At 42.0% G+C, this 15855-nt stretch overlaps 1 protein-coding gene and 1 long non-coding RNA gene across 5 annotated transcripts in view; one reads left to right on the forward strand and one right to left on the reverse strand.

Annotated features, from left to right (window-relative positions):
* Positions 1 to 15855, reverse strand: part of slc8a3 (solute carrier family 8 member 3) — a 102641-nt gene that overhangs the window by 19500 nt on the left and 67286 nt on the right. For 3 of the 4 annotated variants that reach the window (XR_006845422.1, XM_046413028.1, XM_046413027.1), the window contains exon 3: positions 14050 to 14156. The exons of the other annotated variant lie outside the window; for it this stretch is intronic. Coding sequence is in view for 2 of the 3 variants with exons in the window: in XM_046413028.1 (XP_046268984.1) it covers positions 14050 to 14156 (107 nt within the window). In the remaining variant the exon portion in view is untranslated. The remainder of the gene's footprint in view (positions 1 to 14049; positions 14157 to 15855) is intronic. 4 annotated transcript variants of the gene reach the window in all.
* Positions 8212 to 10745, forward strand: LOC124071966. Its single transcript, XR_006845425.1, has 4 exons — positions 8212 to 8613; positions 9216 to 9275; positions 9413 to 9437; positions 9557 to 10745. It is a non-coding gene; the product is annotated as an uncharacterized LOC124071966 (long non-coding RNA).

Genomic DNA, 15855 nt, shown 5'->3' on the forward strand with positions numbered 1-15855 from the left:
ATAAGGGGAGGAGGAGGGCTGAGAAGGTCATCACTGACATCAACATTAATGAGAGCCCACATAGAAGGTTAGTGTCCCTGCTGGCCCTCACCTGTGCGTTAAGACAGGCCTGACACTGTGGTGTGCCACCGGCATGGCAGCTAGCAGCGCGGCTCATCCATATCTCCGTGCTGCGAACAGCCCCCACACACCTCTCAGGAACAATTACTGCTCTTCCAGCTCCTCATCACAGATGGTGAGGGCTTTCAGCGCGACTCCCCCCACTCCCTCCTCTCCTCTATCTGCGGCTCATTGTCTCTTTGCTTGACTGTGTCTGTCTCTCTCCACCCCTCTGTCTTTTTTTAAGCTCAGACTATTTCTGTTGCTCCCTCTTCTCTCCGTCTCTACGGCCTTCCTCCTCCTCCTCCTCCTCCTTCCCCACTTTCCGTCTCTGCCTCTCTACCAACTCGAAATTCAACAGTTCAATTTAAATCCATTACACCCAAGTCCCTGACACAGTGTGGCATCCACGGTAAGCCTTACTAGACAACAATCTTGCTGCGACTCTGCTTCCACAGCGAGTCCGCCGGCAGCAGGGAGATGCAGTGAAGGCATGTGGGGTGTTTTGACGTAAACACTTGTGTCATCGGCTAAGTGACAGGTCCCGTCCTTAAACTGCGACCTCAATCTGGGAGAGGAAGAGATTGCAACATAAATCACATTTGGCTGACTGGAATGAAACGTATTTGTTTAAAAGCAGCATCATGACAATTGAAAGCAGAGGGATGAATGCAATTTGATAGCAATATGGCAACCTTCTATTGACATTCCCTGTGCACGGCTGCCCTGTGACCCTCCTATCTGCTGAAAACACCAGCATGATGCTGAGGAAATGTGGATAAGAGTGGAGCAGCAGCAGCAGCAGCAGAGATGGCTGACGTAGCCCTACTTCATGACTCTGTCCTTGAAGAAAGAGTAAAGACACGGTAAATCACCAACACGTCGTCTCACATCCTACACTAACTACTGTACAACTCCTCAGTAATCACAGCAGAGAAAGTCAGCTCTGACCTCCACACTTGGGAGGCGTTTCTGTAAGTATACACTGCAGTTCCACCATTGTCTTGATTCATGGAAAGTTGGGAAAACAATGTACATAAAGATGAAGATGCACAACGTCAATATGCAAGGTTATAATCACAATCAGGGATAATTAAAGGGCCTGCTCATGCAGTGCTTCCCACAATAACGCTGCATCACCGAATTACCATTTAATTGCATGTTGATACAATCAATGCTGCTTTGACAGTCAGCTCTGCACTGGCAAAGGGAGAAAGGCATCCTTTATATCTTCTGTGTAATGCAATGACACTGTCAAAAATGACATGTGCCTTTTGAAAAATGACAACTAGTCTTCCAAAAAAGAGATTAAGGCAACACACATAACGGAATATTGCTGAGGTTATAAGCCATCTGAAATATTTGTAAACGTTATAATGCTTAAGATTTTCACGAACATTTTTAAGGCTAACAACAGTTAACAGTATCTTTAAATCACAATTTTTCATAGTTAGTGGCTCCACTCCTGTGCTGGACTCAATTAGCCTTCACATGCTTTTGTGCATTCACAGAAAATAAGGCATGAATGTTTTCTTTCTCCATCAATATTCTCTTTGCACCATGTTACAGCTGTATTAAATTATTGCTGGTGCTAATAATGGGACATCCTACTTCTGCAGCTTCAAATTAAAAGCATACAATCGGTGAAACATGGGGCGACTGTTATTGTGAAGAGATTACAGAAAAAGCAATGTGACTGTGCATCTACGAAACATGATAAAGATCAATTTTGGCCTTTTTTCCAGCTGCACACCTCCAACTCCTTGACAGGGTAACCAACTTTATTAAATAGAACAGAAAAGAATGTCCTTATTGTCACTGTACAAAGTACAATGAGATTTAAATGCAATCCTGAAGGTGCAAGAGAAACATTAAAAAACAATAAAAAGCTGTATCTGACACTATAAAGTAAAAATTAAAAAACCAAAAACATTAAACAAACGAAGTATTCACATTCTGTAGGTATTGCATGGTTCATCAATACTGCACAGTGAATATTTACAAAATATTCAAGTTGTTGCTGTGTTCAGTGTGGTTATGGCTCTGGCATAAAAACTGTTCTTTAACCTGCGTCTCCCTGGGTCCTGTTGTGCAGTTAAATCAGATCACGTTTGTTCAAAGAGGGCCTAAGAGGAACATTTATTGACTGGCTTCTTTTTTGAAATGAATTGTGATAATCTGGCTGGCGTGTAAACAGACATACCAGATCACCCGTGCTTACTGTTACCGTGGTAGGCACGGGTGTCACCAAATCAACCCGGAAATCTTAAGCATTACAACTTCAAGAACTCCAGCTCCCAACTTTTAAATGACTGATTTTGTAATCAAAGGAAGTCCACTAATGTAGAAAGTGCATTAACTCTTCATAACCTTCATTATCATGTCACACCCTGCCTCTGACATTCCTCCTCGTGACCCCAGAAAGAAGTGGAGCTTTAATGAAGTCAGGGTCTGCGAATGCATGAATAGCACTGCGCTCCCATTTGAATTAAATCTATTCATCCGTGCCAGTATGATTTCTCTGTGGTACTGAGGCAACCGAAGGCCCTCTGAGTCGTGACATTTGTGCCATGGCTGGTGGAGCAGGCAGGGAGGTGAACACCCATCTGTCTGTATCTCTGGCCACCAATTCTAAATCCAGTGCAATACGTGGGCTTTGACTAAACTGAGAAAGACAAGAGCTAAAAGAAAAGCATACAGTGTAAGTAAGATGTGCTTGTGGCTTCCTGCAGATATTCACACATCTTCCCTATTGTGAGGAGTAAAAAGAGGAACACACGCCTCCAGATTTTGCAATTAAAGACATGAGCAAACACACACACACACAAACAAACAAAGCTGCACCCATATCTCCAATTCACTGACTGAATCCTGCAGGTAACCTGTGACACGCAGTCCTCTGGGCGTATTTTACGATTACATAATAATCTTTACTTAAATCCATTTCTGGCATGGGGAATAGTATCTGCGTCACACCATTCTAATTTCAGACGTCTCTTGACATATTAAAGTAATCCCTCTCAGATTTCAGTATTAATTGTGTCATCTGTATTCAAAGAGAACCTTGTGCACTTTGAAAATAAGCCGAGAACGAACCCGGAGACTTTGCTGAGAACAGAGCAGGGATTTCACAGAGTTTAGACTGGCAGCAAACTGCGAACCCCCCCACCAGGACTGACGCAAGTTCATGAGGCAGGTGTGCAACATGCAACACAGTTTGCTTGCAATTATGGGAGGAGAACAGTGCATCAGAGATGTTCTCTAAGCTCAAATGACAGCCACAGCTAACTGACTCAATTTGAGGAGCTGCAACCAAGTGAACTGCGTCAGGATGAAAGCAACCTACTCTAAGTGAGCAGCAAGCCAAGGCTTCAATCACAGCACAACCATTTATGTGTAATTCCAAATTGTGGCACATAATCATTTAATTGAAGGACTGCTCATGTTGATTCAGATCTGAAGTCAAATCTGACACAAATTTGAATAAGACAATGAGTAGAAGACACACACACACACACACACACACACTGAGCAACAATAACAAGAGACAATTGTTCCTCCAGCAGCCGCCTCTAATTTGTTTTAAACTTAATTTTATGGTATGTGCTTCTGTTTTGACTGAATTGAGATGTCTGCCCTGATCGAGTGTGTGCTCTCCCTTTTGTTGTGGTACATTTTTTTTAAATTTCTAGTTCTCCCTGCTGAGGCCAGCTCAGCCAAGCTGCCAAATGTGGCAGTGTTGTGGCTTAAAGCAATAGTTAGGCCTATTCGTTTTCTACCAGGCATATGTTTGCAGCCTATGCTCTTATATAAAAATCAAACAAAGGAGACATAGTATGCCAAGGAGGTTTCGGGGTGCTCAAGGGCTAGCTGTTTTTCTTTGTTTCCAGTCTTTGTGCTAACCTAAGCTAATTGGCTGCTAGGAGTAGCTTAATATCTAACGACCACACATGGGAGTGATATCAATCCTCTCATCTAATCTTCAGCAAGATGGGGAGTTTCACTGCTGCAGCGAAGCGACAAAGAAGTCTTGAAGAAATCCTTTTCATTCTTTTTTACTAAAACATTTCTGTTCAGTAGCTAAGCTAACCAAACTAACCAGCTGTCGGCTGTGCTGTTACATTTGCTGTACATGATGGATGATGTACATCATGCGAGGGGGAAAAAGAATTTACTTTCACTTGCAGCATGAATGGATGAACTTATTGCAAGTCCACTGCCATCCATCCATTTTTCTGCCACTCCTAACACTGAAGAGCTGTGGTTAGGAAACAGAAACAGGTCTTGGGGCTGACTGCCAACAGGTGGTGAGGTTACTGCTCCTGTGGGGAACGACAGCTGTTCCCCATCGTTCACTCACCAAGGTTTCAACGCTTCTGCCGTCAGTTGCCGAAACAAGGGCAAAGCTCAGCGAGCCTCTGGAAAACTGATGGTAAAAACACGCCTAAAACGGCAGGTATTAGCAGATTAGTGGCGCCAGTGTGTCATTAGCCAGGCTAATAATGCATTGCTTTGTGGGAGGTTCTACTGTGTAATGATGCATATGATGGCATAAGCCCTGGCTGAAGGACGTATCAGGTCTGTAGTGAATGCAGTTTAATTGAGACCCACATAAAATGTGTCATTTTGATCAGCAAATGACATTCAGTCCACAGGGCTTCAGATTATCACTTCGCCTCTGTCCTTGTGAGGATTGTAGAACCCCGTTTTCTGCACATTTGTTCAAATGTTAGCAAAACTCAATCTACACACCTTTCCAGGGGACGCAGGGTAACAGATGTGTCCTTACATGCTGGTATTGCTGTGGGAGGTTCCACTGTACAATCAAGTAAATGGTAACGTAATCCACCCAAGCAGCACAAAGGATATTACGGCTGAGGTTTTTAATCAGAATGAGCTTAACATAACAACACAAAAAAGGAGGATTTTCTGCCGAGCACAGAGGTGTGCTCGGCAGAAAATCTAGAGCGGACATTGTCCTTCAGACCACCTGTCCTCCAGACCACCTGTCCTCCAGACAAACTGAATGAGGTCAAATGAAGAAACCAATCCAGTTTCTGTCGTCTTGTGTTTCTTCACTGGTTCCACATTTCTACACTGTAAAATGTTTTAAACTGATTAAAAATGTTTTAAAAAATGATTTCTGATGATTGTTTCAATCAGTGGAAGCTGGGACATCTGACAATATCCTGGTCATATTTCTTCAGAAACTTAATTTGATCAGCTGATTCATTCAACTCATCACTTCAAGTCGAATTATAAGAGCTTATAAGTGGTCTGTTAATAAGAACTTGAAGTTTTAAGGTGAACTGACCTGAGGTTAGTAAAACATATACAGTATATTTAAGTTAAGGATGAAGTTGAAACCACCAAATTCCTATATGATGTTTTACAGTGTGTACTTCCTCCTTTTTACTGAATTACAGGGAGATTGCCAGAAACCATCAGCAGCCTCACTATGACCTACTGGCACATCCACTGGGAGATCCCCAGTGCCATCTGTAATGGCTGGTGAGGCTGTTGATAAGGAAATGGAGTCTTTATCTCAGCCCAATTAGGCAGCTAATTGATTCAATACCAGTCATTTAGAGTTCCTCCAGGCCCAGGATTGAGCACTTCAGCCCTTTGAACAGACGTAGGATCCCTGGAGGGGAGCAACCAGGGAGAGAGTGTGTTCGACCCCACAAAGAGCGAAGATTATAATCTGGATAGAGAGAATCCTAATGATTTAATAAATTACATCAGAGGAAATCTGATGAGAACTTTAAAATTCACTGACAGAGTTTTGTTGCTGAATAACATAAGTTATCATTTGAACAAACCTATAGGAATGGCTGATAGGATGATAAACACTGTGAGATGTAACCATTGGTTATTTTCTAAACCAATCTAACTGCTTCTTCTAACAGCTTCTAATGATGAGAAGGGCAGAAAATATTCACCTTGGAGAAGCTGAAGCCTGAGAATATTTGGAATTTTACAGAACACTACAGCTTCTGATTAATTTTCTTCCTATCAACGAATTGATTAATTATTTTATTCTCAGGTTACATCAGGCCAATTTTGCAAAATTTATATTATAATAATATTGGATGCACAAGATTTTTCTGTCAATGTGATTGCAGTAGAGGAATCAAAACCCAACTAAATATTCATTTATTGTTGGAAACTTAGTTCTCTTCATATGTTGAAGTCTATGTTTGCCCGCAGACAAATTTTTACAGTTTGCATGTTCAGCGCACCTCACTAAAAGACTTTATTGGCTATACTGTTGCAATTCATTTGTATTAATTAACTGTAAATGAGCCAATAGCACACTGTCTCAATTTGTCTTTGATGAATTTGTCCGATAATAAGTAAAGTACACATCATCAGATGTTAAATCCTTGCCAGGAATATTCCAACAAAGTAGCATGTCAATTTAAATTTTATGTTATTAAATTTGCTGTATATTATGATGTTAAACAGCAGTGCTAGAAAATAGCACAATTACGAAGTACTGCACTTAAGAAAAATTTTAGGCAATTTTTGATGGGAATCTTATTATGGATGCCTCATATATCAATTGTAGTCATGTGGAATCACAATTAAATTTTGTCTTTATCAGAGAACACCAAAACAAGCACTAATATTGTTCTTATGCCAAATCCATAAAACCAACTAATTATTAAGTATTGAGGCTTTATTTTTGACCATATAGTATAGTATATAGCACTTTTCCTTGACGCAAAGACAACGCTGAAAGGAAGAGTTTCATTTGAGGTCAAATTTGAGTTGACTGCTAACAAAGGGATGATAACATTAGCAACACAAGCAACACAAAGGGCGGGTTGTAGATACTAACTGAGTAACAGAGATTTATGCAGCCCGTGACCCTGGCAGAAGGAAATGTAATGAGCTGTAAGTTCAGGTGTGGTGTGCTCCCGTTAGGAAGGAGAAGGCAGACATCATCCATAAGCTGAGCTGAAGGACACCGTGGAGGCTCACACGAAAGCTCAAGTGGCTGCTTGAGGTTGTGATAGTAAACCAAACCTCAGAGGGATCCTTCTTTAAGATCTAATCAATATTTAATACTGAAATATTGCTGGTGTTACATGTAAAGCCCTCCCCCTCTACACATATACACACACACGCAGTGAGGGCAGGTAACTCTGGTATTAAGGCCTTGTCTCTGGTTCCCCGGGGAGAATCTCCTGAATTGGTTTCATTTTATAGGATTTTAGGGCTAGAAATTGATTTAATTGACAGGGTCAACGCCAAACATTTACTAAAATCAATTATATGCAGTTTGCTCACGTGTGATGCTTTCATTCGCTTATCCCGGCACCTTCACTGTTTCTACTGATATACTACGACTACTTTTACCTCCACTGTAGCCTATTGCTATTACTGTAAGTGTTAGTAATGCCTCGAAAAAAATGCTACTTAAGTTTACTGTCCTTGAGTAAATGTACTTAGTTATATTTCACCTTTGGCATTAGCAAAAACTGCCTGTGAAATTTAGGCTAGCTTGTGAGAGGAAACAGCCAAAAAAAAAAAACCCAAAAAAGCTTATGCTAACACCAGTACTACTACTCCTACGACTATTGCGACTAGTACTGCTACTAGCCTACTATTACTGCTCCATGCCAACAGCAGCTACTTCTACTGCTGTAAGCACAATTTATTTTTTTTCTTTCCATAAAACTATTGCTAGTTAGCGTCGCAAAAGCTAGCTTAAACTTTAAGGGAAGTTTTTGTTAGTGATGGAAAATAAGTAAGTACATTTACTCGAGTACAGTATACTTAAGCACAATTTTTAGGTACTTGTACTTTATACTTTGTATTTAAGATTTAGCTTATTAATACAAAATGTAAATCAACAAATAAATTCTGGTGTATTATTATAGATTAAGCTATTAGCTCCAACTTTAAGAGTTGCAACAAAGTGATGTACACAATAATTATAATCCTGGAGTACATAATATAGGATTCTTTTACTTTTTGTCAGCTATTTTAAGTATTCATGATGCCAGTACTTTTGTGCTTTTAATACAATTTTGAATGCAGAACTAGTATTTGACAAGTATTTTTTTACGCTGTGGTATTGCTATTTTCACTTCAGTAAAAGATTTGAATGTTTCTATCATCACTAGCTATACTGCTTATTAGTCTGGAAACAGTTTACTGAGATTGAGGCAGGCATCTGGAAGCTGCACCAATTAATGAACTATGACTGCTGGTGTAGATGACAAGGAGCAACTCTATATTTTAAAATTTTAGTCGTGGCTCTGATTGATTGAAGGCCAATCTAATTTCAGGCAGAGTAATTTCGGTCCAAACCTGTTCAAATACCTGCTGAATACCCATTTTAACTCAACACGAGGATGTGCTGTAATGAAGGCATCATCTAAATTATTTCATTGTCTTAGAGTGTGTTTTCAGAAATGTCTAATTCAAATTTCATCTGTGCTGGAGTTCAGACCTGCTTTGGATTAACATCCCTCAACAATATGACTCACAGCTCATTTAGAGGTAATGAATATGTGTGTGTGTGTGTGTGTGTGTGAGAGAGATGAAGAGGACTGGGAGAAGGACCCGGCCAAGCTCAAACAACAGCATGTGAAGTGCCCTTAGATGCCACGAGAGCTCAGTCTGAGCGAGGGGGCTGACGGGTGGCACATTTCCCCACGCTAGGCATGATTTGAATGGAAAGTGGCAGGGTGGGAGATGGATTACCGCAGGGGGATAGGAGCATTAATCCTACAGCCACGCACGCACACATGCACAAAAACAGACACACGTATAATACTTCCAAAACACACTCGCAGCAGTGCACAGCATACTCACTTCAGAGTTGTTTCTCATTCATGCACACATGGAAGAGACACAATGAAGTGCACAAGAGCCACGCAACAAAGCGCTAACACGCCACCGCACATGAACGATGACACTGCCAACGACAGCTTTGCAGCACACTTTTTGCAGTGTCATTTGAAGGTCCTACACTTCAAGTCCTTCCCAATACTCTCCAAACCCCCCTCATCTGTTCTGTTTTAGAGACTTTTGAGCAGCTCACCCCGGCCTTTCTTGTCTCTTTTTTTCCCACTCTGTCTATTTTTATCATATTTTTTCAGTGTGTGTGCTTCAGACCTTGCCATGACAATTTTCAACTTTAGGAGGAAGACTGGTGACTGGTAATTCTGCACATTTTTATTTAGGCTTTGCTTAAGAGATTCACTTGGTTTGGCTTCTCAAGTGTCAGGATTCTTTGTTTTTCCAGATTTTTTGATTGTAAAGCAAATGTTTCTTTCTTTTCTTTTTTTTTCCACAGGTCAGCATTATGGGAACATGTGAAGGTAACTTCTCACAATTCTCTGATATTTTATCAAATAAATGCTGAAATAGAGACACCACCACAATGTATTATCTTGACACAACTCTAGTACAACGGGGTATTCAATGATTTCTGTGCCAGGCAGTTTTGTTTTTGGCCGACCGTGAGCTCAGAGGTCACTGCCAGATGCACAGCAGCATCCCTGCAGGGTGCAGGGCATTGGCTGAGGGCACTTCAGCTTAGTGAATAGTTGCTGACACATGGACATGATCTCTGATTCTCTGGCTCAAAGATCATCATCAGCTGTGCCACCCTGTATTAAACACATAAAAGCATTTATATTTTCTATACTGTGTGATGTTCTGTCCTGCTGTCCTTGTGCTTTTTCAGTGACTTTGTTCTGATTTTTTTGGTTGGTTGGGTTTGTGACCCATTTACTAAGCGGGACTGTGCTCAAGAAAGTGTGAGAGCGCATTAAATTAGAATATACTTTTAACTTTAGCGAAACATGACTGTTGTCTTTGTTGGAATTTATGCTTTGGTGTCTGTGACAGTTAAGAACACCTGAAGACATTGCTGAATATGAGAAGCACTGCAGGTTGTAATGCATTCGACTGTAATGCTATTTTATATTCATGCAGATTATATCAGATTATATCATCACTCCATAATAAGCCACACCCCATTTTTAGATGGAGTGACTTGCTGACTGATGCCTAATGTGAATGAAAATGTTTTCACCTGCTCACCAAAAGGGTAAAATAAATGCCTCAGAGCTTGATTAAATCACGCCAAACATAACTGGCATGAACGTCAGCATGTGTCAGCCTCAGATTCACTATAATCAAGTAGCACAATGCTAAGTGCCTCTCATTGTGAGTGCTGTGTTGTTGCAGCAGCAGCAGCAGCAGAGTAGCTTACCTGGCCACCTCACCAGAGGTGCTAATGGTATTGGCCACTTCAGTGTAAGTTAGAGAAGGGCATCGCTGGAGCCGGCAGTAAACAGCTCCAGAGTGACATGTCAGGGTGACTGTTGGCTTGATTGCTTTCATCACTCACACACTGTCCAAAGTCAGAACTGCCAGCTTAGGACTTACATCTGCCAGGTCCTGCTATCAGCATCCCAGTGCATGAACAAATGTCGAAAATGAGTGATGCAACTGCTGGTAATAAATAAAAAAAGACCAGAGAGTTAAACTGAGATGGTTATTTTTGTGTTCCTATTTTGATCATCTATAATGAAGAAATACGAAGAAACAAGCCTTTTTTGTTCCAAAGTGGTGGGGAGGCTGCAAAGGAAAATGGAGCAAGGCTGTTGCATATGGAAAAAAAAAAAAAGAAAAAAAAAAGCCAAACAAAACAAAGGCTCTCATAGAATATTCATCAATTCTGCTCCTCCACTCTGGCTTTAATAAGGAGAAAAACAAACCCAATCAGCCCCACATCAGCGGTTATGAACAACAATATAATCGCCACATTATATATGAAAAGTGAGAAATTATCATATCACTCACATCACTGCGATCCAGCAGCGGCAACAGGAGAATATATGTAACCCCTCTGCTAAACACTGGCTTGTTTTTCTCTAATTTCGAATCAAAGCGATTTCATCAGCACGAGCACATTCATAAAAGATGATCCTGCATGGGATATAATACAGAAAAGCTTTTTCATTACCTCCTCATCATATATAGATCAAACATTTATTACCCTTGATCAAACATTCATTACCTCCTGCATTAAAAAAGTAAGTAGATGCATCTCATATTACTCATCGTCAACACTGGCTGCACCTTCATTAGCGGCACGGTTGTGTTGTCATCTAGAAATACACAAATCTGTCAGCGGGGTAAGAGGTGCAGGGCTGCATCAGTGTGTTACACTGCGTGATGGCAGAGTGCAGCAAAAGCAGCCATCAGAAGCAGAAATCTGGTGCTTCACAGGTATCCTGCCGTCCACATGCAGGAATCACAGGAAGCTCCGGAGCTCGCAGGGACAAACACAAACAAGGTTTCGCTTTCTTTCCCCTGTCAGTGCATGACCCAAACAAAGCAGCTGTTTTGATCTGTTCAGACTAAACCTGGCCATTGGCATGTGTCATCCTTAGCTCCAGCTGTCGTTACCGATCTTCATCTCTCCCTCTCTCGCTCTCTCTCCACCTGAGCAGATCTCTCTCTCTCTCTCTCCCTCCACTTCCTCTACACCTGTTCTGTCTGTAACAATCCCGACTCGTGTTCGGTGCACTGAACTCGACGTTCCTGCTGCAGAAACCTCGATGGCTGTGAGAAAATGAAGTGCACTCATGAAGAATGACGCGTGTCTTCGCACCGCATGGCTCTTTCTTTATTCGCACCTGCAGACTTGATGAGATTGTTTCACTGTTTGATTGGCTTAAGATTATTTCTGGAACATTTTGTTGGCTAATAGAGAGACAAGCTGCTGGTCTTACCAGATTAGGGCTGCAACTAATGATTATTTTCATTACTGATTAATCTACTGATTATTGGAACGATTAACTGATTGATCGTTTAGTCTACAAAATGTCACAAAATTGTGAAAAACGCTCATCTCAATTTCCCAGAGTCCAAAATGATGTATTCAGATTGCTTCTTTTGTCCAACCAAAGAGTCTTCATTTACCCTCATAAATCACATGGAAAGCAAATCCTTATGTATGTAAGAGGCTGGAACCAGCAAATATCTGAGTTTTTTGCTTGAAAAACGACAGAAACAACTGATCGATTATCGACTAATTGATTAAGTAACTAATCGTTCTGGCTCTACAACAAACCAAGACAGACAGAACTGAACAGGGATATGCTTTAAAGCGTGAAGATCTTTTTGATGAGGGATCAGTGGTGTCACAAGTGACAATTAGCTTATGGGATTATAATAATTTTGAAAATGTAGTTTAACAGTAGGACGGGAGGAAGTCATGAAGTCGGCAAACAGAGTCAGTAATGTAAAGTACACGCCAAGAAGAGAAGAGAGTAAAGTTACTCTTAAGTGTGCTAAAGAGGAAGCCTTGTTTCTGCTTTCAGAAGTTTACGTTAAAGTAAACCTTTAAATCGTTTAAATCTAAAGTAGATTTAAGATCAGAATCAAGTTTAGCACAAAGTTGGCATTAAAGAAAACTTGGACAGTTTGAGTAACACAAATATTTGCTTTCTGGCAGCTAGTAGATGAGAACTCTCATGTTTCAAACTCTCAAGCTTTCAGGTTACATGGAGCTGAAATGAATGCATGGTATACACTGGTATAATTACACACTCTGAATGCATTTACTACGTGAGTGTATTGACATTAGATTTTATGATAAAGCCATTTAGTTTGGCTCCTATTCAGAATAATGAACCACAAATGCAAGACTGGAATAAGTTTAAATTAGGAGTTTGCTGATATCACAAACAGTGTGACAGGCAGTTTGACAACATGTGTGTGGGTAAAACCAGCGCTAACACAGAATAAAAAAACAAAACAAAACAAAGAACATCAGAGAGCAGCGGAGGAGTGTTTGGAGTGAGCAGCCATCACTCATGAAGACCTGCATAGTAACTGCTCTTCATCACGACTCCGAGAACACAGGGGAGTCGGCACTAGTCAGACAGCACTGCCAGACCCAATAACGTAAACATAATGAGCTGTAGTGTAGTGTACAGCCAAGTGTTGGATCCTGCACCCTCCGCACCAGCTTGTGAGCCTCTCCCATCCGCTGGCCTTGAGCGTGGTTAGATAACACTGCATTAGATAACTGTGTACGAGTCTTAAGAAAATGCCTGTTGGCTTCTTTCAGCAGACATTACCGACGACGAGCTGGAAACAGGAAAACAAACAAAAACTTATGATGCAAACTTGCTCTGATTCTTGTACGTCCTACTTTTATTTTCACATTCACCTTGCTGCTAAAAAAAACAAAAAAAAAAAAAACAAAAAGCCTTAAGACAAGCTTGTTGTGCAGAGGAATATTATCTTGCAGTGAGTAACATGGCCTCAGCCAAAGAGTACCTGACCTCAATATGAGCTGCACACAAGATAGCATCAGAAGAACAGCTTGTTTGGGTTCATGAAGTTAGACTTACATACAAACTATTAAATTGAAACAGCCCTTCCAGTTACACAGCCTAATGGCGAAAAATAAATCAATAATCTCATTTTACCGACAGCAGTTTGCTTACATTTTTCATCCAAGTAGGCGCACGTAAAAATAGCTACCAGACTCTGCGTTTAGGTAAAACGTGTCTTTACATCATAATGGCTACTTGCTCCGTGGAGATGGCAAATCAAAGCGGCGCCTCGACTCCCTGTTCTCTCTTTATGCACATGTCGACGCCTTCTGGGGGAGACCGCCAGCGTGATGCGGGATGGAGCATTTGAGGTCTGACTGTGCTGGAGTTTGAGCTGTAATATGACAGCGTAGGCTATGAGATTGATAGAGTTCTTAGGCGCGCAGCTGTGTGAACGGGCGCCGGTGCCATGAAGCACATAAAACAGAGTGAAAGTTCAGGCAAAGGAGGTGGACAAAGACGAGACCTGAGGAGAGAGGAAGCTAACAGTGGGAGAAAAGAAACCGACAAGGTGTGAGAGCGAGAGACAGAGAAAGTGATAAGAGAGAAGGAAATAGGTTCAGTACCGCACCTTTCTGCAGACTCATGTCTACCATGCGAGGCTCGGCCAACTCCAGGAAGAAGTTCTTGTTTTTCTCATACTCTTCATCGTCAATAATTTTCACGTGAATAACTTTGCTGCAAGGGGGAGAATAACAGGGGAGGAGGGAGGGGGCAGGGAGGAAGGGGCGTGAAAGGAAAGGGACAGAGAAGGACAGAAGAGGGAGAGAGAAGAAGAGAAAAGGTTAATTTGTGATGGAGGGACACAGGAAGTGCACTGTAAGTAGGATTAATAATCAGCATGGAAGAAAGGTTAGGAGGTGAAAGGGCAGCTTGCCGTGCGCCGGCCTGTCTGTCACCGGCTGGACTCGACAGACTCGCGGGTTCCCGTGAGCTCATTGGCTGCCACGGCTGTCATGACAACCACATTTATCACAGCGTCTGATACAAGCGGAAGGGAGGCTGGAGAGCACTCCCCAGCAGGGAGGATAAAAGAACACAATGAACTGAAAACAGCAGCATGTAATCAATCAGGTTGTAAAATGTGTAAACGGACGTTTCACAAGGGCAAAAAGGTGAGTGAACGATAAATGAAAGAAACTGTCGCTATCTAAATCGATTTTCATGGCTTGATGTTTCAGTCAGAACACTTTCAATGAGACGGCTGGATGGACACCACGAGGACACCCCCACCCCCACCCCAACACACACACACACACACACACACACACACACACACACACACACACACTCCTCTCTCTGCCTCTCAAGGCACAGACGAGGTAGATAAGAGAGAGGCAGCTTATTGCTGAGTTTATTGCTCCGGTTTGAGGAGAACACCCCTTTAATGAAGTTAAATGTCTGGAGGGGTGAGGCTCCTTCTCTGGAAAAGAGCTGCACATGACATCATCTCACAGAAACAACTCAATATGGCACGTCGGCCCCGGTGGCGCTCTCGCCACTGATCGCCCTAATTGATCTTTTTAAAGAGTTATTGACGAGTGCAGGCAGTTAAGTGGTCAGTAGGTATTCAGATGTCTCCGTGCCTCGCCATATCACAGCAGGAAATCCTCGAGGAATAGCTTGGCTGAATTCAATTGGATTCACGCAAACGACAACAAACCGACACTGCTCGAGACAAGTCACGACGCTCGCTGCAGCCTGCTCTCTTAGGCCTCAGAAAGTCTTCCCCGCAAGCAGCAGACAAGTCAACAATAGTTGACAGCGGCGCAGCAAGCCCTGAAATAGGGATGACATACTTTATTATGCGTCTGACATCTCATGGGAAGACGCTGTTCCTCTTCATCCGAGCAAAAATACAATTTTTGTACGCGTGTTATTTAGGGAGAGTGTTTGGAAAGCAGGAGTTCAGCTAATAAGATAAGTGGCAGGGCAGCTTTCAGTATGGATAGCTGCTCATGTTTCATGTATCGAGTGGAAAAAAGCAGCTCGTTCCCTGACATCCAGCTGATGTTCTTCCAGCACCGTGACATATAGCGCCGCTTGTGTCAGTCAAATCACTGACATGCACTTTCACACACAAACTCTGTCTCTCATACACCCACACGAACTCAAACGCAGATATTTATACACACAGACACTCACACAGCGCAGACACCACGTACTTGAAACTATTAATCCAAGCATCTCGGCTCTGGAGGAATTAAAATATTCTTCTGTTGCTGCCGTAATGCATAGCTAAATCCCTTTCTCTGGCTGGTGTGCATGTAGTTCTGGATGTGGATCCTGCTGGGGAGGGGGGGTTGATATGTGAGATCCCGTTAGCACACAACACACAGCAGAACAATCCATCTATCTTTCTCTCTCCTCAGATTGC

Source organism: Scatophagus argus, chromosome 15 (assembly GCF_020382885.2).
Source record: "Scatophagus argus isolate fScaArg1 chromosome 15, fScaArg1.pri, whole genome shotgun sequence".
NCBI lineage: Eukaryota > Metazoa > Chordata > Actinopteri > Scatophagidae > Scatophagus > Scatophagus argus.